The 22,238-nt window shown below is 42.3% G+C and overlaps 1 protein-coding gene across 7 annotated transcripts in view; it reads right to left on the bottom strand.

Moving 5' to 3' along the window:
- Nucleotides 1-22,238, bottom strand: part of epb41a (erythrocyte membrane protein band 4.1a) — a 185,431-nt gene that overhangs the window by 148,420 nt on the left and 14,773 nt on the right. The window contains exon 1 of one of the 7 annotated variants that reach the window (XM_068011579.1): nucleotides 11,083-11,212. The exons of 5 other annotated variants lie outside the window; for them this stretch is intronic. Coding sequence is in view for 1 of the 2 variants with exons in the window: in XM_068011577.1 (XP_067867678.1) it covers nucleotides 10,735-10,739 (5 nt within the window). In the remaining variant the exon portion in view is untranslated. Of the gene's footprint in view, nucleotides 1-10,734; nucleotides 10,755-11,082; nucleotides 11,213-22,238 lie in introns of those variants that run through there. One more of the 7 variants, XM_068011577.1, reaches the window with a different exon arrangement.

Raw genomic sequence — 22,238 nt, 5'->3', positions numbered from 1 at the left:
CTGGCATGACTAGAAGCCTGGTGAAAGTTTATCTACATGCTCAGGCAGTGAATGGCACAGAAAAGGGGAGAAAGTGGCAAAACCATTTAACTTTTGTGTTAATATATCATTAATACGACAGTAACTGGGTACCTGATTCCCATCTGAACTCTCACGAGATACTAGAAGGCCTTGGCTCTCCATTTAATACAGAAGATAAAATTTACTGAAAAAAGTCCATAAAGTAAAGCGATCCAAGGGCACATCTACGTTGTAATCTCTCAGTAGCATTAATACACAAATCAAGCATTTTCAGACTCCTGTTTAAGAAGAAAAGTTCCACGAGCTAATTTATTTTGTGTACAAGATATCCCCTCAGACTAGAAGTTGAATTCTGGAAATTATGTTTCAATGCACTAACAGATCTTAGTTTTGCTGCATCATTTTCAATGTTCTCCTGAACAGGCACATGAAAAATTAGATCAAAGTTAAATAGTATGCATCAAGTACAGTAAATATATTGCAACACTGAATATTACACAACAGAAAGTCCATTTGTTATTTTTCCTCAATGAGCCACATAGTCTATTCCCACACTCTTCCTTGCTTCCCATGTATTTTAATATTTCTCTTTTGCAAGTAATTGAATTCTCTTAAAAGAACCCAAGAATTTTGCTTCGACAAAGAATTTGTGACAGAACACCACATTCTAACCAGCATATCTAAAGATTCTTTTGTGATTATCTTAAATTTCTGCCCTCAATACCATCTCACCAAGGGAAATAATCTTTCAATACTCACTTTATAATAACTTAATAATCTTGAAGGCATCTACCAAGACATCCTTCAGCCCGTATGAAAATAATCTCAATTGTTCCCTTCACAACTGTAACCTCTTATCTCTGAACTGCGTCATTTCCAATGCTTCCTATAATAGGAAGTCAAATACTTTTAAAAATCTAGACACAAATCCAAGGATTTAACAAAAAAAAACAGCCTTATCTGCTTTGCTGCCACCTTTAATCATTGGTATATCTGCACAGCCTCTACTCCATTTAAAAATATATTTCCTTTCCCTAGTGCTTCACATTTCACTCCATGCAACTCCACCAGCCACGTAGCTTAAGTTCTCCTCCGGTCATTCACAATTCAAAGAGACTTGGGTGTGCTTTTACAAGGAACGCAGAAAGTTAGCATGCAGGTACAGCAAACAATTAGGAAGGCAACTGGCATGTTGACCTTTACTGCAAGGGAACTGGGAGTACAGGAATAAAGAAGTCTTGATACAATCGTACAGGGTTTTGGGGAGACCACCTCTGGTGTAGTGTGTGTAGTTTTGGTATCCACTTTTAACAAAGGATATACTTGCATTGGAGGCGGTACAGCAAAGGTTCACTAAATTGGTCCCTGGGATGAGGGGGTTGTCCTATGACAAGAGGCTGAGTAAATTGGCCTATATTCTCTGGAGTTAAGAAGAATGAGAAGCAGTCTAATTGAAACATGCAATATTCTGAAGGGGCTGGATAGGGTAGACACTGAGTGATTGTTTCCACTGGTCGGGGGGAATCTAAAACATGGGGGCACAGCCTCCGGATAAGGGGCCAATCATTTAGGATTGAAATGGAGAAATTACTTCACTCAAAGGGTTGTGAATCTTAGGAATTCTCTACCCCAGAGGATTGTGAATACTCCATCATAGAATACTTTTAAGTCTGGGATAGACAGACAGAATTGAAGCCTAAGATCAGCCATGATTGTATTGAATGGTGCAGCAGGCTCGATTGGCCATATGGTCTACTCCTACTCCTATTTCTTGTGTTCACAATATGCCACACCCCAATTTGGTGCCTTCAGCAAATTAGATAATTTGCCCTTAATTCACAAGTCCAGATCATTTAGCTATATAGTAAATAATAGCAGCTTCATTAGACACTTGTAGAACACTGCTCACCACATCTTTCCAGTTCAAGAAGCTGAATTTTACATTCTATTCTCCAAATCTCTAATAATTTGTCCACATTGCCCTTTACCCCATGTATCATTATCTTTGCCATGTTTTGTGTGTTCCCATATCAAATACTTATTGAAAATCTGTATTAAAAAAAATCCACTGCATTTCTTTTCGTTAATTCTTCAGAGTTCTCAAAGACTGGTCAAGCACAAAATGTCTTTCGAAATCTGTATTGACTAACTGATTAACAAATATACTGTATTTTTAAAAAGAAATGGAATGACATCTGTATTCAAAGCTTCTGAGTTAAGTCAGTTAGCTTCAAAATTGTATTTTAAAACTAGAAGCTTTGCCCATATATGGTATCAACATGAAGGTTACCACAGATTTGTACATTAATAGAAACAAATCCAATATGAATACATATACATTTTCCAGATCAAGTGTTTTTGACAACATTGCAAACATGTTGTTTCCGTTCGAGTAGTTATTTGAGACAATCTCTCGCATATTGTAAATAGCTAATATAACAGTGCTTAGGCTTTAAACACACAGACAACGATAGTATATCAACTCCATTACATGTCATGGTTCTTTTGGTATCTTTATTGCTGCACAAGATGAATACATTAAATCAGTGCTGCCACTAGGATTTTACTGAAAAGGAAGTTGCGTGGAATGCTTCTTAAAGCCTGGCTACCTGACCAGACCAGACAACATGTGTTGGGTTCGGGTCAGGTCTCTCCTCCAGGTCCAGCATTTGGGCTCGGGTCGGGTGGGGCTGGGCTTGGACAGTGCTACCTTGTTCCAGGAAGTAATCTTCAAATGAACATTCAGGACGTCAAGGCGGGAAACGTGCAGTCCGGACTCCACACTCGACAGTAATGCCTGGCTACCCGACCAAACCTGACTACATGTTGGGTTCAGGTTGGGTCGGGCATTTAAAAAAATTTAAAGAACTCGGGCCCGGGCTGGATTTGGGGTGGCAGTTGTCGGGTTGGGCTCAGGTTGGGTTTTAACTTTATACCCGAGCCAGGCTTTCATGCTTCTACTTTGAGCTCTATACACTAGGATGAAGTATTGATGATTACAGATTATAAATGCCAACATTGTAACAGGAATTCAAGGTGATGAATGAAGAGAATTGTGAAGGAGTATAATAACAATATTGAAACATTCTGGCAGAAGTGTGACTTCTCCCTAAATAAGCACTGGAGTACAAATGGTATGGGAAAAGGAAAACCAAATCTTGAGTGCATCCTCTGTTTTCATGCATTATCTAAGGGGAATGTAGTTTAGCTATATTGCTTTCTGTACAACAGACACATTAACAATATGGTGCATTACAGGCTTATGAGATGTAAAGTTGCCAAATGCTAAAATATCAGAGGGTGTAGAATTTCTACTTTGGGCATAATTGAGAAATTGCACTGGATAGATTATGGTTCAACTTTCCACTTAAAATTCATTTGTGCTATAAAAAGTGCCAAATCATCTATGAACCAGCACAATTGGACAACTTTTTTTTTCATTAGAAACTGTTCCTTGATGTCTTCAAGAGTGTTAACCTGCTGCATATTTAATAAGGGTGTCCAGTTCTCCACCGGAGAGTAACCTACTTTAAAATAATGTTACGAAAGCACCTCTGTGTTTTGTTAAATGTATTTTTTGAGGGTCAATTTTTGAAAGATTGAAGAAATGTTAAAATTTGGGGTTTTCAAAACAGGAGTCATGTAAAGGTCCTTTGACTTTGCAAAACCGTCCATGGAAATGGTTTTAAAAAGAGGCACAGAGAGGTCTTGTGAGGAAAACAAGCCTTTCCAGGAAACCACCCGATTTCCAGTAACAAGAGGCCTTTCCGGGAAACCACCTGACTTCTAGCTCAACAGAGAACTTTGGACACCTGGAGAAGTTGTTTACTTAGAAATGACACGTCAAGACTGATGGAGGTCAAAAGGTTGTTGTCGGTTTCGCTTTTGAATTGTTTTGGAGTCGAGGTTGAACTGTATAAAAAGGAAGAGAACGTCCAAGGAGAGAAGACCACAACCCAGCTCAGCTTTCCAGCACCTCTCTAAAAGACCCCGAGAAGTCCACTGTGTCAAATCGTCTTTTGTCCTGCCTTTGAAGAAAAGCCTGCTAAGTTAATTCTCAACACCACCTGAAAGGAAATGTTCTAAAAGATCCCAGTGACCCGTCTATGCTTACTCGGAGGCCAGACTGTATGCCAGTTTTGGGAACATAACACATCTCATCTGCTATTTCTTCAAACATGAGCAAGTATTCAGCCCAAGTGATTTTTTTTGGCTGTGATAGAGCTCTAAAAAAAAAAAATCTTTATTTTTCCAGTTGTATACTGTGTGTGTGTGGAGGAGTAGGAGGAGAGGTAAAAAAAAAAAAGGGAAAAGTTAATATTTCAATCTGTGTGTTTATGCTTTACTTCATTATTGGTTAAGACTTGTTTTATAACAAACTGATAATTTTGTTGTTTATTAAAAGTAACCTGGTTGGTGTGTTTTATTCTGGGATAAAAGTAGAGTCAATGATTGACCGTATCGAGAAGTGGGAGAAAAAATTAAATATATGTTGTGACCCATAGAAAAGTGAAACTAGAACAAACAGTGCACTCCTCCCGCCTCGCTTGTAAAAAAAATAAAAAGTGAATTTAATAGTTTTACTGGTTTCTTAGTAAATTAAATAATTTCTGACATGAAAAACTTAAAACATTTCTACTAGTTGAGAAAGCAGTTAAAAAATTATACAGGGTCCTAGGCTTTATAAATAGGGGCAGAGTACAAAAGCAAGGAAGTTATGATGAACCTTTGTAAGACACTAGCACAGCTTCAGATGGAGTACTGTGTCCAATTCTGGGCACCACACTTTAGGAAGGACGTGAAGGCCCAAGAGAGAGAGTACAAAACAAAGATTTATTAGTATGGCTCCAGGGATGAGAGACTTCAGTTATGTGGACAGATAGGAGAACAAACCCAGCTTCTCCAAACAGCGGCGAAGGTGGAGAGGAGATCTGATAGAAACATAGAAAATAGGAGCAGGAGGAAGCCATTCGGCCCTTCCAGCCTGCTCCGCCATTCATTATGTTCATGGCTGATCATCCAACTCAGTAACCTATTCCCGCTTTCTCCCCATACCCTTTGATCCCTTTAGACCCATGAGCTATATCTAACTCCTTCTTGGAAACATACAATGTTTTGTGCTCAACTGCTTTGTGTGGTAGGGAATTCCACAGGCTCATCACTCCCTGGGTGAAGAAATTTCTCATCTCAGTCCTGAAAGGTTTACCCCGTATCCTGAGACTATGACCCCGGTTCTGGACTCCCCCACCATCGGGAACATCCTTCCTGCATCTACCCTGTCAAGTCCTGTTAGTTTTTTAAAGGTTTCTATGAGATCCCCCCTCACTCTTCTGGAACTCCAGCGAATATAATCCTAACCGACTCAATCTCTCCTCATACGTCAGTCCCGCCATCCCAGGAATCAGTCTGGTAAACCTTCACTGCACTCCCTCTATAGCAAGAGCATCCTTCCTCAGATAAGGAGACTAAAACTGCACACAATATTCCAGGTGTGGCCTCACCAAGGCCCTAATTGCAGCAAGACATCCCTGCTCCTGTACTCAAATCCTCTCACTATGAAGGAGAACATACCATTTGCCTTTTTTAATCGCCTGTTGCACCTACATGCTTACCTTCAGCGACTGGTGTACGAAAACACCCAGGTCTCGTTGCATATTCCCATCTCTCAGTTTATAGCCGTTAAGATAATAATCTGCCTTTCTGTTTTTGCTACCAAAGTGGACAACCTCACATTTGTCCACATTATATTGCATCGGCCATGCATTAGCCCACTCACTCAACTTATCCAAATCACCCTGACGCCTCTCTGCATCCTCCTCACAACTCGTCCTCCCACCTAGTTTTGTGTCCTCTGCAAACTTGGAGATATTACATTTAGTTCCCTCATCTAAATCATTAATATATATTGTGAATAGCTGGGGTCCTAGCACCGATTCCTGCGGTACCCCACTAGTCACTGCCTGCCATTCGGAAAAAGACCCATTTATCCTTATTCTTTGTTTCCTGTCTGCCAACCAATTTTCTATCCATCACAATACACTACCCCCAATCCCATGTGCTTTAATTTTACACGCTAATCTCTTATGTGGAACTTTGTCGAAAGCCTTCTGAAAGTCCATATAAACCACATCCACTGGCTCCCCCTCATCAACTCTACTAGTTACAACCTCGAAGAATTCTAGTAGATTTGTCAAGCATGATTTTCCTTTCATAAATTCATGCTGACTCTGCCCGATTCTACCACTGTTCTCCAAGTGCTCTGCTATAAAATCTTTGATAAGGGACTGTAGAATTGTTCCCACCGTCAGGCTGAATGGTCTACAATTCCTTGTTTTCGCTCTACCTCCCTTTTTAAATAGTGGGGTGACATTAGCTACCCTCCAATCTGTAGGAACTGTTCCAGAGTCTATAGAATCTTAGTGGATGCATTGGCGGTCATCTTCCATTTCTAGGGCCACTTCCTCAAGTACTCTGGGAATGCATACCATCAAACCCTGGGGATTTATTGGCCTTCAATCCGATCAATTTCCCCAACACCATTTCTCTACTAATACTGATTTCCTTCAGTTCCTCTCTCACTAAGCCCTATGTTCCCCAACATTTCTGGTATGATATTTGTGTCTTCCTTTGTGAAGACATTTAGTTGGTCAGCCATTTCTTTGTTCCCCACAATAAATTCCCCTGTTTCTGACTGTAAGGGACCTACATTTGTCTTCACCAATCTTTTTCTCTTCACATACCTAAAGAAACTTTTAGTCAGTTTTTATGTTCCCCACAAGCTTGCTCTTGTACTCTATTTTCCTCTTCTTAAATCAATCCCTTGGTCCTCTTTTGCTGAATTATCAACTGCTCGCAATCCTCAGGTCTATTGTTTTTTTTGGTAGAGGTATTCAAAATCATGAATGGTCTAGACAGAGTAGATCACAGAATCGTTAGTGCAGCAGGAGGCCATTCAGCCCATCGTGTCCACACCGGCTTTCTAAAAGAGAAACTCCCTCAGTTCCAATCTCCTGCCTTCTCCCCATAACCCTGCACATTCTTCCTTTTCATATAACTGTCTAATTCCCTTTTGAATGCTTCGAATGAACCTGCCTCCACCATTTTCACGGGCAATGCATTCCAAACCTTAACCACTCGCTGCATGAAAAAGCTTTTCCTCATGTCACTTTTGCTTCTCTTACCAAATACTTTAAATCTGTGCCCTCTCGTTCTCGATCCTTTCACAAGTGGGAACAGTTTCTATCTACTCTGTCCAGACCCCTTATGATTCTGAATACCTCTATCAAATCACCTCTCAGCCTTCTCTTCTCCAAGGAAAACAGAGTTATCTTCATAACTGAAATTCCTCATCCCTGGAACCATTCTCGTGAATCTTTTCTGTGCTCTCTCCAATGCCTTCACATCTTTCCTCAAGTGCGGCACCCAGAATTGAACACAATACTCCAGCTGAGGCCGAACTAGTATCTTATACAAGTTCAAAATAACTTCCTTGCTCTTGTACTCTATGCCCCTGTTAATAAAGCCCAGGGATACTGCATGCTTTATTAACTGAGCTCTCAACTTGTCCTGCCATCTTCAATAACTTATGCACATATACACCTAGGTCCCTCTGCTCCTGCACCGCCTTTATAATAGTATTCTTTATTCTATATCGTTTCCCCATCTTCTTCCTACCAAAATCAATCACTTCACATTTCTCTGCATTGAATTTCATCTGCCACCTGTCTGCCCACTCCACCAACTTGTCTATGTCCTTTAGAAGTTCTACACTATCCTCTTTACAATTCACAATGCTTCCAAGTCTGGTATCATCTGCAAACTTTGAAATTGTGCCCAGTACACCAAGGTCTAGGTCATTAATATATAATCAGGAAAGCAAAGGTCCCAACACTGATCCCTGGGGAACTTCACTACAAACGTTGGTTAGGCCGCACGGAGTACTGTGTGCAGTTCTGGTCGCCGCACTACAGGAAAGATGCGATTAAGCTAGAGAGGGTGCAAAAAATATTCACAAGGATGTTGCCTGGTTTGGAGGGCTTGAGTTATAAAGAGAGATTGGATAGGCTGGGTCTCTTTTCCCTGGAGCGAAGGAGGCTGAGAGGGGACATGATAGAAGTATATAAAATAATGAGAGGCATAGATAGGGTAGATAGCCAGAGTCTGTTTCCCATGGTAGGGGTGACTAAAACTAGAGGGCATAGATTTAAGGTGAGAGGGAGGAAGTTTAAAGGGGATCAAAAGGGTAAATTTTTCACACAAAGAATAGTGGGTATCTGGAATGAGCTGCCAGAGGAGGTGGCGGAGGCAGGAACAGTAGCAACATTTAAGAGGACAGGTACTTGAATGAGCAAGGCATAGAGGGATATGGAATTAATGCAGGCAGGTGGGATTAGTATAGATAGGCATTATGGTCAGCATGGACGCGGTGGGCCGAAGGGCCTGTTTCTATGCTGTACGACTCTAAACCTTCCTCCAGTCCAAAAAACATCCATTAACCACTACTCTTTGTGTCCTGTCACTCAGCTAATTTCGTATCCATTTTGCTACCGTCCCTTTTATTCCATGAGCTACAAGTTTGCTCACAGGTCTGTTGTGTGGCACTGTATCAAATGTCTATGGAAAGTCCATGAACACCACATCAACAGCATTGCCCTCATCAACCCTCTGTTACCTCCTCAAAAATCTCCAGCAAGTTAGTTAAACATGACTTTCCCTTAAGAAATCCATGTTGGCTTTCCTTAATTAACTCACATTTGTCCATGTGACTATTGATTTGTCACTAATTGTTTTTTCTGGAAGTTTTCCCATCACCGAAGGTAAACGGACTAGCCTGTAGTTGCTGTGCTGATCTTTACACCCCTTTTTGAACAAGGATGTAACATCCTTAGGGCGGCACAGTGGCGCAGTGGTCAGCACCGCAGCCTCACAGCTCCAGTGACCCGGGTTCGATTCTGGGTACTGCTTGTGCGGAGTTTGCAAGTTCTCCCTGTGACCGCGTGGGTTTCCGCTGGGTGCTCCGGTTTCCTCCCACAGCCAAAGACTTGCAGGTTGTTAGGTAAATTGGCCATTGTAAATTGCCCCTAGTGTAGGAAGGTGGGAGGGAATATGGAATTAATGTAGGATTAGTATAAATGGGTGGTTGTTGGTCGGCACAGACTCGGTGGGCCGAAGGGCCTGTTTCAGTGCTGTATCTCTAAATAAATAAACATTTTCAATTTTCCAGTCCTCTGGCACCACCCCCGAGTCTAAGGAAGACTGAAAAATTACGGCCAGTGCCTCTGCGATTTCCACCCTCACGTCCCTCAGATATAGAGAGAAACTATTCCCATTGGCTCTGGGGGAGAGAACTTGGGGCACAGATTTAAGGTGATTGGCAAAAGAACCAAAAGGCGAGGGAAGGAAAAACTTTTTTTTGTTTTACACACACACACAAACACACACCCCAAGTGATTATGATCTGGAATGCACTGCCTGAAAGGGTGGTGGAGACTTCAATTGAGACTTTCGATAGGGAATTAAGCAAATACTTTAGGGGAAACATTTGCAGGGTTATGGGGAAAAGGCAGGGAATGGGACTAACTGGACTGCTCTTGCAAAAACTGGCACAAACTTGATGGACCTAATGGCCTCCTTCTGTTATGTAACCATTCTATGATTCCATTTTATAGTGCCTGTGCACTTAAGAAAATGCATGAATTTAAAAGACCCTTCCCAAACCAGTACAATTGGTGGAATTAAGCAATTGTGATGGGATTGTGGGTGGGGCCTAACTGGGCAAACAGAATCTTGAACCAGCGTAAAAGATTGTGGAAAACACAACCATAACTGAATTTGGGTGTAACTCACTTACACTTAAAATTCCCCAATCTTTTGTTTTGGTTCAGCCAACTCCACTCATATTGCACTGATATTACTGGCAAAACAACTCCCCCCTCACCACCCCTCCCCCCCCCCCCGAGATTTTTAAGCAACATTTGGAAGTATTTTATACAGTAAAATGAACATACATTAAAATGTTGTAGCTGGGTAAAGAAAAAAGGTTCTTGTGCAGATGGGAGCAGAATATGCATGCTGCAATAAATGGAAACCCCAAAAGTTAGAAAACTTCTTCAATTTGGCTGTGAAATTAATTCAATACCTTGTTATTCTTAGATACAGTAAAAGGTTCATAAAAATGTTTTAAATGGAAATGTATACTCCATTGACGGACTTCGCCACAATGCAACTGCTCTTTGAAAATCAACCTCAAGATAATTTACTTTAGAAGAGTGATAAATTATAACAGTGCACCACCGACAGACGTTCCAAGTACAGACTACTGAAATCAGGAAATTAAAATAGTACAAATCCCACAAGAAAGATGTGGTTTAAGTCGGCAGTTCAAAAGGCAAACACCTAAGAATTAAGCCACCCCACCCCCATCCTCCTCAGCAGACAGCAAGAGGCTGCAAACACAAAAGGAACCGAGACAAAGGAGGACCCCCGTGCTGATCACACTGACCAGCCCCGACACGTCACGTTCCCAAACAATAGACAAACATTTTTTTTAAAGTTTACGTACATAGGAAGAGCGCCTTGCCCTTCCCAATGTCAACAGCTAAAGTTCATTGTTTGTCCAAGGATGCAATTGTTAAAAACAAATACTGATTCACAGCCAGAGCAAAGGGTAACAGATGCAATGGAACAGCATTAAATGACAGTATGCGGTCTTACTGCATTTGATAGTGACAAGTCCCTTCGTATTAATGTTTAAAATTACAAATTTATAGAGACCAGGTAGAAGTTTACAGCAGTCATAGGTGAATCACCAGAACATGGAAGGCTTAATACAATACTTCTGTAATAGAAAACACACAAATGAAATTTTTTGTAAACAAAAATTATTCTATCTAATAAATAGCTTATACTAAGCAGAACATGTTCAAAAGATGCTGCATTAAAGGCTAATTCTACACAATTAATACCTCAGTGCAAAATGGCGTCTGTTTAAAAAAATCACAAAGTACCAGAATTAATAGGAAAAAATGCTCAGAATGTAAAGCAAAACTCATAGCAGTTCACCTTGATTTGCAGAAAGAAACACCGTTTCAAAAGAAAAGCATCCAACGATCCTAAAAATCACGTTTCACTCATACAATGTACATATCGTACGTAAGCTCCAAACTCATCGCAAGTATCAGTTTCTGTTGTGGGAGGGTCAGAGTATGTAAAACAAGGAGCTAGTGACTCAAACGCACCAATCACATTAAGCTAACTCACCTTGTACCCAATCATTGAGCAAAATATCGAACACGGTGGAGCATGCCAAAGCAACACCAAGCAGTGCAACCCCAAGCAGCCTGGATCAAAGCATTGCCAACAGCTCAGAAACGTAGACAATAATATTCCAGCATCTCCCACACCAGGTGTCACTGCTCGGGTTCCACTATGCCTACCAAGCTTGGCTCAAAATAGTTACCTCAACGTTTGAATTACTCCTTTTGTTCGTCCTTTAAAAACCACCCTGAACATAAACAGTAGGTTTTACATTAAGGAACTCTACATTTTTTTTATTGAAGATATTACTACAATCGCGCGTTTACTAATATTTTTCTTTCTTACCCCTCCAGTATTGAAGGTAACAACCGCTGTAAGTCTCCAGTACCTCATAAAAATGCTGATTCTTTATGTTTAAGCTTGGCGAATGAGCGTCAGGAAGCCAAATCAACAACAGGGATGATCATATCAATATCTTCACCCATCCTCCACAAACACACATTTTTAAAATCAAATAAACTTAGGCAGCAATGAAAAATGCAATGTGCTTTAATTTTGGGGTTTGGCTCATAGTGGCTCACACCCTTAATATAAATGCAAAGTACTTATATAGATCAGGTTAGTTCATTATTGATATTTGGATATCTATATTTAACGAGATATTGGAAATGGACATTGCATGCAACCTCGGTTTCACATCAGCTCCAATGCAGAACAATGAAAAATTGAAACAGATTAAAATACCAGTATATCCAGGGCTTTACAAATGGCTCTCAGCCAAAGAAAACATTTAAAAAATAATAATTTGAGTGTATGGAGTTAACCAGTGGGGAGGGGCAAGAGACAGCAGGACAATGATGCAAAAATTGAACAGCTGTGTTATACTGCAGCAAGGGCTGGAGAGGAAAAGGCAAACATAGCATCTGCTTTTAGAAGACCAAGCAGTTACCATAGCAATGAGGATCACAGCAGAACGAAGATGGCAATAAAATGAATCCCCAATCTTGAGAACTGATGTGAAGACTGTATTCATAATAACAAAATCATAAAGACTGGAGAAAAGATCATCACATTTTGATTATATATTCGATACAGCAGTACCACCACTGTTTAAATTTTCTTTTGCTTTCTCGTTTGTGTGGTCAGCTGACCTCAAACAAGGTAGCAATAGGGTTGTTATAATTCTTAGAAGCCTTGAGCACAGGGACAGGGGTATATATAAAAATAAATCAGCTAGAGCTGTCCAGTGACCTCTGCTGGACAGAACATATGTTCATGTCAGGTGAAGATAGATTCTAGCTCAGTTGTGATGCCCCTAGCAGTCAAATAGTTTATTAACAGTCACTATAAAGTCTTGTATGAGCTACCAGAGGGCTACTACATCCTTGGAGATGTACTCCAGCATGGGTCAGTGTCTTCAAAAGAGCAGGGAAGAAAAACAGACAAAACGAGACAGAGAGGAAAAAAAATTTGCATTTTGTATAATAATCTAAAAATTGCTCAGACCTCTACAGTATTGGTTCCATTATAAGCAGGTTATTCACATTTAAAACTCTAGCTGGCAGGATTGAAATGTGAAACCGGCATTCCTGTAAGGACGAGAGATGCCACCACTTTCACAATCCTACCACTGCAAGATGAATTATTCAGCTATAATGATAGTTTAAATTACTTTTTTTTTTAAACTGGCACTGACTTTAGAGTTTAAATTCTGTCACCAAAAACTGTAAGTAAAAAATTTGGTGCTAAACACTTGAACCTTGCATTCAAGTGAAACTGTAAAATGTAAAAAATATGCAAATATTCAGTTTCTCAGGGAGTTCCCGAGTGGGGTAGTTTGCTAAGATATAATCCAAATAGTTTGTTCTGCACTGCAAATAAAATTTGCTGTTCATTAATTAGGCTATTGATGAAAAATTTCTGATTATGAAAAAGTTTATAACAGATATTGATCACTACCAATAAAGGGAAAAATAAGACAGTACATTACTAAACCTAAAAGCAGCTCCATATTACTATACCTGTGCCAAGTTGGAGGCTCAAAATACATAAACTAACAAGTCTTAAGACATTATTGACGTCTAGCCAAAAGTCTACATATTTGATTTTCACAGCAATCAAATTAAAATGACATTCAAGTTGATCCACAAGAATCTAAAGTGCCCAACAAAATTTTTACCATCAGCCAGAATTAGCTGCAGTTTTCAACAGTCTAAAACACATATATTAGTCAGACACAAACTTTAACACTCAAAATGCTACGGTTGTTTCTTTCCACCACCAATTGGCTTTTTTCAACAGAATCCAACAAAATACTTGGAAGGGAAGGGGTTAAGCACAGTGTTCTGCTGTGTACATGCAATGTTCCAAAGAATGCATAATTTCCTTCCTTAGTTATCCAGTCATAAGAATAGTTTAAACAACAGGCAGAAGAATTAGATTGCTCCCCAAAAGTAAAGAACATGTATTTAATCTTCCAATTTGCCTTCTTAAAAACAATCTATTTCAGACTCCTTCCCTCTGACCTCATTCTAAAGTTCTGCAAGTAAAACAAAATGCGAATTTTCATTTCAAATGTTTAAAATGAATACTCTGCCAACTATTGATAGAAATATTGTACTATGCTAGAGCAACATTTCATTTAGAGCCATGGAAAGGATCCAGTATGGAACATTTTATGCAAATGAAGTGGCACAAATATACAGCATGAGTGATCATGTCTCGAGTGTTAACTAATTACTCAGTCATAAATGCTAAAACACACTATGGTGTCAGCCTTGCCTTAGTTGGCAGCATTCCTGCTTCGGAGTCTGAAGATTGAGCGTTCAAGTCCAACTCCAGAGACTTGGACACAAAATCTAGGTTTAATATTTTAATGCAGCACTGCACTCTGTCAGATGTCCCAACTGCCCTTGCAAGTGGACCTAAAAAAATCTTGGACGCTCTTTGATTAGTGCCAGGTGTCCTGATGAATAGTTTCCCTCAAACAATATCACTTAGCAGGTTACCTGGTCATTATCTCACTGTTGTTTGCAGAACCTTGTGTGAGAATTGACTGCTGCAGTTCCCTAAATTAAAGGCCTGCTCGGGGATGCAATTGAAACCCGACCCGAGCCCGACAGAACCACGTCCAACCTGAGCCCGACCCGGCCCAAGTCCTTTGATTTTTCCCCACACTCGACCCGACTACCGAAATGAAGTTGATTATATCAAAGAGGTTGTGCTCTACCTTGGATGAAATCGCTCACTGCAGACTAGTGCGAAACCTGGATGCACGTTTCCCACCTTGACGTCCTGGCTGTTCAAATTTTGAAGCTTTCCCCCTCCCTGTCCAAAAGGCAGCGCTGTGTCTGACCCGGCCCGGCCCGGCCCGACCAGAGCCCGAATGCCGGACCCGGAAGAGAGACCTGACCCGACCCCAACACCTGTCGTCGGGTCTGGTTGGGTAGCCTTGCTCTACCCTAAATTACAATAAGTGACTACGCTTCAGTAGTATTACTTTGGGAATGTCCCAAAGTTGTGAAAGTGGCAACAAAAATGCAAGTTCCTGCTTACTTTGAACTAATGGCTAATTGATTTACTAAAATACTGAATATATTAGTGAAAGAAGAATGGTGGAGTTACACGTTCATGGGATTCAGTAAGCACATTGATAACTGGAGCTTGGTTCTTGTGGGACATTTAGCCACTTGCAGCAGCATGGCCCCAAAACATGAAGAAAAACAAAATAATGCCAGATACATTTCAGCAGGTCAGGCGGCATTGGGTTAACATTTCAGTCATTGGCCTTTCAAAGAACAAGAAGAACAGTACAGCACAGGAACAGGCCATTCGGCCCTCCAAGCCTGCGCCGATCTTGATGCCTGCCTAAACTAAAACCTTCTGCACTTCTGGGGCCCATATCCCTCTATTCCCTTCCTATTCATGGATCTGTCAAGATGTCTCTTAAACGTCGCTATCGTATCTGCTTCCACCACCTCCCCTGGCAGCAAGTTCCAGGCACTCACCACCCTTTGTGTAAAAAACTTGCCTCGCACATCCCCTCTAAACTTTGCCCTTCGCACCTTAAATCTATGTCCCCTAGTAACTGACTCTTCCACCCTGGGAAAAAGCTTCTGACTATCCACTCTGTCCATGCCGCTCATAACTTTGTAAACCTCTATCATATTGCCCCTCCACCTCCGTCGTTCCAGTGAAAACAATCAGAGTTTTCCCAACCTCTCCTCATAGCTAATGCCCTCCAGACCAGGCAACATCCTGGTAAACCTCCTCTGGACCCTCTCCAAAGCCTCCACGTCCTTCTGGTAGTGTGGTGACCAGAATTGCACGCAATATTCTAAGTGTGGCCTAACTAAGGTTCTGTACAGCTGCAACATGACTTGCCAATTTTTATACTCTATGCCCCGACCGATGAAGGCAAGCATGCCGTATGCCTTCTTGACTACCTTATCCACCTGCGTTGCCACTTTCAGTGACCTGTGGACCTGTACGCCCAGATCTCTCTGCCTGTCAATACTACTAAGGGTTCTGCCATTTACTATATACCTCCCACCTGCATTAGACCTTCCAAAATGCATTACCTCACATTTGTCCGGATTAAACTCCATCTGCCAGTTCTCCGCCCAAGTCTCCAACCGATCTATATCCTGCTGTATCCTCCGACAATCCTCATCATTATCCGCAACTCCACCAACCTTTGTGTCGTCCGCAAACTTACTAATCAGACCAGCTACATTTTCCTCCAAATCATTTATATATACTACAAAGAGCAAAGGTCCCAGCACTGATCCCTGCGGAACACCACTAGTCACATCCCTCCATTCAGAAAAACACCTATCCACTGATACCCTCTGTCTTCTGTGAGTGAGCCAGTTCTGTATCCATCTTGCCAGCTCACCTCTGATCCCGTGTGACTTCACCTTTTGTACCAGTCTGCCATGAGGGACCTTGTCAAAGGCTTTACTGAAGTCCATATAGATAACATCCACTGCCCTTCCTTCAATCAATCATCTTCGTCACTTCCTCAAAAAACTCAATCAAATTAGTGAGACACGACCTCCCCTTCACAAAACCATGCTGTCTCTTGCTAATAAGTTCATTTGTTTTCAAATGGGAGTAAATCCTGTCCCGAATAATCCTCTAATAGTTTCCCTACCACTGATGTAAGGTTCACCAGCCTATAATTTCCTGGATTATCCTTGCTACCCTTCTTAAACAAAGGAACAACATTGGCTATTCTCCAGTCCTCTGGGACCTCACCTGTAGCCAATGAGGATGCAAAGATTTCTGTCAAGGCCCCAGCAATTTCTTCCCTTGCCTCCCTCAGTATTCTGGGGTAGATCCCATCAGGCCCTGGGGACTTATCTACCTTAATGCTTTGCAAGACACCCAACACCTCCTCCTTTATGATTATGAGATGACTGAGACTATCTGCACTCCCTTCCCCAAGCTCATCATCCACCAAGTCCTGACAAGTTTCAACAGAACTGGAAGATGTTCCAGATGAGCAGATTATAAACAGGTACAGAGGCAGGAAACGGGTGGTGTTGGGGGGAGTTACGGGAGGAGGAGGAGGAGGAGGAGGACCAGCAAGTACTTATATAAGCACTTCAATGCAATAAAATGTCCCAATGTGCTTCACAGGAACTTTATAAAGCAAAACTTCACACCAAGCCACGTAAGGAGATATTAGGGCAGATGACCTCCAAGCGCAAAAGGAGTGGTCTGTTATGAGTGGAGGGCAATAGGTGATTAAACAACAGAAACAAATGATGGTGCAAGGCAAAAGAAGGCGATAACAAGAGAAACTGGACAATCAAAATGTGGGTCCAGTGGATGTATGAATGCTATTCTACTGTTAGCAGACGCGGAGCAAAGCATAGAAAATAGGCAAAGTGGAGATGGCTCCCATGGCCCAGGAACATAGCACAAGGTGGTAGCTAGATACCAGGGGTGCAGACCACCCCACTGGCCAAGTGCTCATCTTTGGACTTGACCAAGAACTTTGTAGTTATCCGAGGGAAGAGTGTACAGGAACACAGAGTTCCTATTGCTAATTTCAATTTAGCAGGGATAGACTGGGAAATAGATAGAGAAGACATATAGAGTGATAACATAAACCTTGCACAATATTGGATCATTACAAGAAATAATTGGTCAAGAAACGCACATGAGCAGGGGTGCTAATGGATTTGATATTAAGTAAAAGACAGGAAATATTAGAGCAGATCAGAGTCAGAGAACACGTTGGCAACAGTGACCAAAATATAACGGAGTTGAAGGCCAGGCTAATGACAAAGAATGAATACAATAGGAACATTCAACTTTAGATAGGAAGATTGTGAGGGGATGTAGGCAGAGCTCAGGAAACTGGACTACATAGCACTGTCAAAGGGAAAAAACAGAATGGATTATGTTTCGAAATATTATTCAGAATACAGAACTAGGAAGGAAGTAGTAACAGGAGAAAAAAAATCAATGTGATATCTATTGAAATAATGCAGGGAATACATGCAAAGGGATTTGTTCTCTAATGTATAAAGATATGAGTAGCATGGTGGCCAACATGCTTATAAATACAAGGCAAAGGAGATGGAGAAACTGGTGAAGGGTGGGGTGGGGGGTGGTGGTACTGAATGGTGCAGTGCAATACACACTAAACTTTCACTTGAAAACCCAGCCCAGCTGATGAAACAGAAGTCTCATGTCTACAGCCTGTAAAAGGTTCTATAAAACCTAAGTTTGGGCAGTCCCAACACAATTTGTAAGGGGATTGGACTTGGAGCACAAAATTCTTAAATCACTCAGAGGCCAGAGTTGGTTGGTACAAGAAATGGAATAGGTCACACTGGTGCAGTAGTGGGTGCTCTCTTCAGGTTGGGACAGAGCAGAGGGAGCTGTTCTCCACATATAACTGTCTATTCGAGAGTCCTTGATGAAAGATTGCCTACCCTGCTAGAAGGTCGGAGAGTCTCCTGGAATGGAGGATTGATCTCCAGGCTCTGCAGCGAGCAGCCCAGAAGTAAACATTCCAAGCTAGCTTAATGACCAGAATTTGTTCCTTCTGCAGTACAGCCACTCTCATAGCCAGAGTGTGTGTCTGTGGTCACTCTACTCACAGAACAGAATGGGTTCAGTGGTGCAAGGCATTGTGAGTGTATGGCACCACCATTGCGGTCTTTGGTACTAGAAAGTGTTGACCGTTTGGCTTGCTCTGGCTGCAATCTTAGAAGCACAGGGAACATAGAAAATGGCTACTTTCATAAGCAGTGACAATGTATAAATTCATGGAAGCAGGGAACTCCACATCCTCCTTCAGTTCGATACACAGCTGAAAGTATTTGCTCATTGACTCAAAAGGCACTATTTCCAGGCTGATGGATTCTGAGGGTGTGCAATTACGCTGATTTTATGAATTCTTATCTCTAGCTCCATAACCACTATTTGTTTCTTTTCAATTTGTCTGTGACTAGGGAACTCTAGTTGGAGGGAATTCAACCAGATGTGGGCCGAACACGATCAGTTAAAACATGATCAAAACATCTCTCTGACTGAAATTCAGGGGAGACACCATCTCCAACACCCTCATTGCCCAACGACAAATTCTAAATGATCTAGAACTCAAACCACCACTTGCACATCGTTCAAGTTATCTGCTGAAGCTGCCTCCTCCCCACCCCCCACTGGAACTCGCCATCTCCCTTCATACCAAACAATTATTTTCTCAACAGTTCCCGATACTACCTGCGCCCTTTAACAGACTGGATCCAACAGAAAGGTCTCGGTCTCATCATTAACCTCCCATTTGTGTTTCCTGTCTTCTAATTGAATCAGCATGGTTATGGTCAGGTCAACATTCTTGTTCTGAATTACACATACATCTACGCGCTCTTCCTCCTAGTTCTAAAAGCAAGCCTGGTCTCCATACTTCCAACTTCAATTCTTTCCCAGTACCTCATTCCGTTGGAGCTTCAAGTCCACGGTTTGCACTTGTGAACTTTCTTAACCTGCTCTTGGACAGCCTTCTAGTTCTCAAAACTTCTCACATAACAACTGCTAACACAAAACCAGAAGCAAAGACACTATAGGAGGCCCAACCTTTGCATAACATTTTCAAACTGCTGGAAAGTATCACGTGTTCAGATGTCACATGATCAACACGCCAAGAATATGTCTAAGAGTTGGCAACCCTAGCGTGATGTTGAAACTGGGTGCATAAAATAGGGAACGTTCCATTCCTTCAGACCATTTAAAACATTTTAAATGCTCATAAAAAGGTAGAGATTTAAATCCTAGAAAATTAGAACAAGGCAGGAAATAATAAAATAAATGTGAAGTATTTATATAAATATATTCACAAGCAAACAGGTTAAAATAAAGAAGTGGTAAAGCCATTGAAAGATCCCAAAGGTGACAAGACATCCCACCAACTGTCTGGAGCGCCTGCCAAGGGCTTAGGCAGTCATCGAGGAGGATGAGGCATCATCCTTGGCCCCTCTGCCTGAGGGAGCATCTGTGCAGCAAGGTCCTGTGATGGAGGCTGCTCCTGCAATAACACCGGTGCGGCAACTTCCACAGCGAGGACAATCGCCACATGCATTTCAGCTGAGATGTGAACAGGTTGTCTCAACTTCTTCTGAGGCCACAAGGGAAGCATCACATTGAAGTGGCCGAGAGTGGAGGTCACTGCATACGGCGAAGCACCAAGTTGGTTACTGGGGTCTCTTTCATTTGTAAATGTTCGCTTTTTGTCTTTTGTATCACCATGTAAATATTGAAACAAGAAGTCAGACATGTGAGCCTCCTTTTACTGGCAGAACATAAGAGGGATGAAATGGTGACAGGTGAAACCTCTGGGCAGATATGCATCCTTCATTGGGGGTACAAGAGTTGATCTGCTCCAGGCTGCATCTTCAATGAAAATATTCTCACAGACAGCTCAAAGTGAGTTCTGTACTATACCATTTTTCCTGGGTCAGAGACTCAGCTGAAACAAGCCTGAATCGGATGATCAGAGGAACATAGGAGCAGGAGTAGGCCATTCAGCCCATCAAGCCTGCTCTGCCATTCAATACGATCATGGCTGATCATCCACTTCAATGCCTTTTCCCCACACTATCACGATATCCCTTTATGTCATTGGTATTTAGAAACCTGTTAATCTCTGCTTTAAACATACTCAATGACTGAGCTTGCACAGCCCTCTGTGGGAGAGAATTTCAAAGATTCGCAGCCCTCTGAGTGAAGAAATTTTTCCTCATCTCTGTCCTAAGTGGCTTCCCCCATATTTTGAAATGGTGTCCCCCGGTTCTAGACTCCCCAACCAGGGCAAACATCTTACCTGCATCTACCCTATCTATACCTTTAAGTATTTTGTAGGTTTCGATGAGATGAGATGAGATGAGATCACCTCTCATTCTTCAAAACTTTAGAGAATACAGGCCCAGTTTCCCCAATCTCTCTTCCTGACATTAATGGCATCTTGACAAGACCCTCAAGCCCCGTGCTGGTCCCAGTCCCTGTGCAGCCGGGCACCTCCGTGCTCTGCATCTTCCTCCTCCTCTTCTTCTGATGAACTGTGTCCATTCAGTGCTTCACCATCTTCACGAGCCACACCTCTCCGGAGGGGCATATTATGGACAGCACAGCAGACCACCACAATGAGTGAGACCCTTGCATGAGTATACTGCAGGGCACCACCAAACAGGTCCAGGCACCAGAACCACATCTTCAGAAACCCGATGGCGTACTCAATGGCTGTCCTCGTGAGCAGATGGCTTCCATTGTAGTGCCTCTGTCTCGGGTTCTTGTAGAGGGGTGAGTAGCCATCAAGGAATATCCCTTGTCGCCTGGGATCCATACATGAAGTTTGGGTGGTGGTATGAAAAGCTATGGCAGCCTGGACTGGCCGAGGCTGAAGGAGTCATGGCAGCTGCCAGAACATTGAGGATGCTCTTATGATGGCGACAGACCAGTTGAACGTAGAGGGAATGGAAACTCATCATAATGATGAATCTCATTGGCCAGTCACTAGGTGCCTTGATGGCCTCATGGATGCAGTCAATAATGCTCTGCAACTGGAAAAATCCAGTGTAGGCGAAACCCACTGCCCTCTGTGCCTGCAAAGCTGAATCTGTCTGGAATTGAATGTAGCGTCCAGCTCTCACAAATAGGGCATTAGTGACCTGTGAGAAGCAATGCTGTGCAGTTGTATGCGAGATGCCTAGGTCCACAGCTGATCCTTGGAAGGAGCTAAAAGCAAAGTAGTTCAAGGCCACAGTGACTGATAGCTACTGGCAGGTCACAGGCAGCAGTGCTGCAAGGAGCGAGGTCTTCAGTGACAAGGACTGTCTGACTATCTGCCCGGAGAGTCAGTCTCCAGCGGCACTGGTTCTTTGTCATCTCAAGGCAGCTTCATCTTCGCCGGTAGATCCTATTCTGAGGGTATGGCCTGTGTGTCCTTCCTGCCCCTCATCCCTCTCCTCTGCCCTTAGAGTTATAGAGTCAGAGAGATACAGCACTGAAACAGGCCCTTCGGCCCAACAAGTCCGTACCGACCAACCACCCATTTATACTAATCCTACTTTAATCCCATTTTCCCTCTCACATCCCCACCTTCCCTCAATTCTCCTACCACCTACCTACACTAGGGGCAATTTTTACAATGGCCAATTTACCTATCTACCCGCAAGTCTTTGGCCCTTCCTGTGGAGGGTGTTGGTCCTCATCAACACTGCACCCAAAATCTGAGTTATATCCCCATTGTCAACTGCTGACTTCCTTGTGCTCAGGTGCCCCCCAATTGTATTTGGAAGCCTTACCTCCCCTCCTCTTATGGACCCACGGTGCGAGAAGGGCGACAACTCCCTGCACTGCCCGAGTGCTTACTGACCACTCCTCCCACAACCTGCGCTGACCCAGTGCTGTGCCAGCTGTCAAGTCCCTCTCTGCGCCGTTCATCC

This window comes from Heterodontus francisci, chromosome 31, assembly GCF_036365525.1.
Source record: "Heterodontus francisci isolate sHetFra1 chromosome 31, sHetFra1.hap1, whole genome shotgun sequence".
In the NCBI taxonomy this organism is placed as follows: Eukaryota; Metazoa; Chordata; class Chondrichthyes; order Heterodontiformes; family Heterodontidae; genus Heterodontus; species Heterodontus francisci.
The sequence above is the reverse complement of the archived record's forward strand: the minus strand, read 5'-3'. Positions and strand labels throughout refer to the sequence as shown.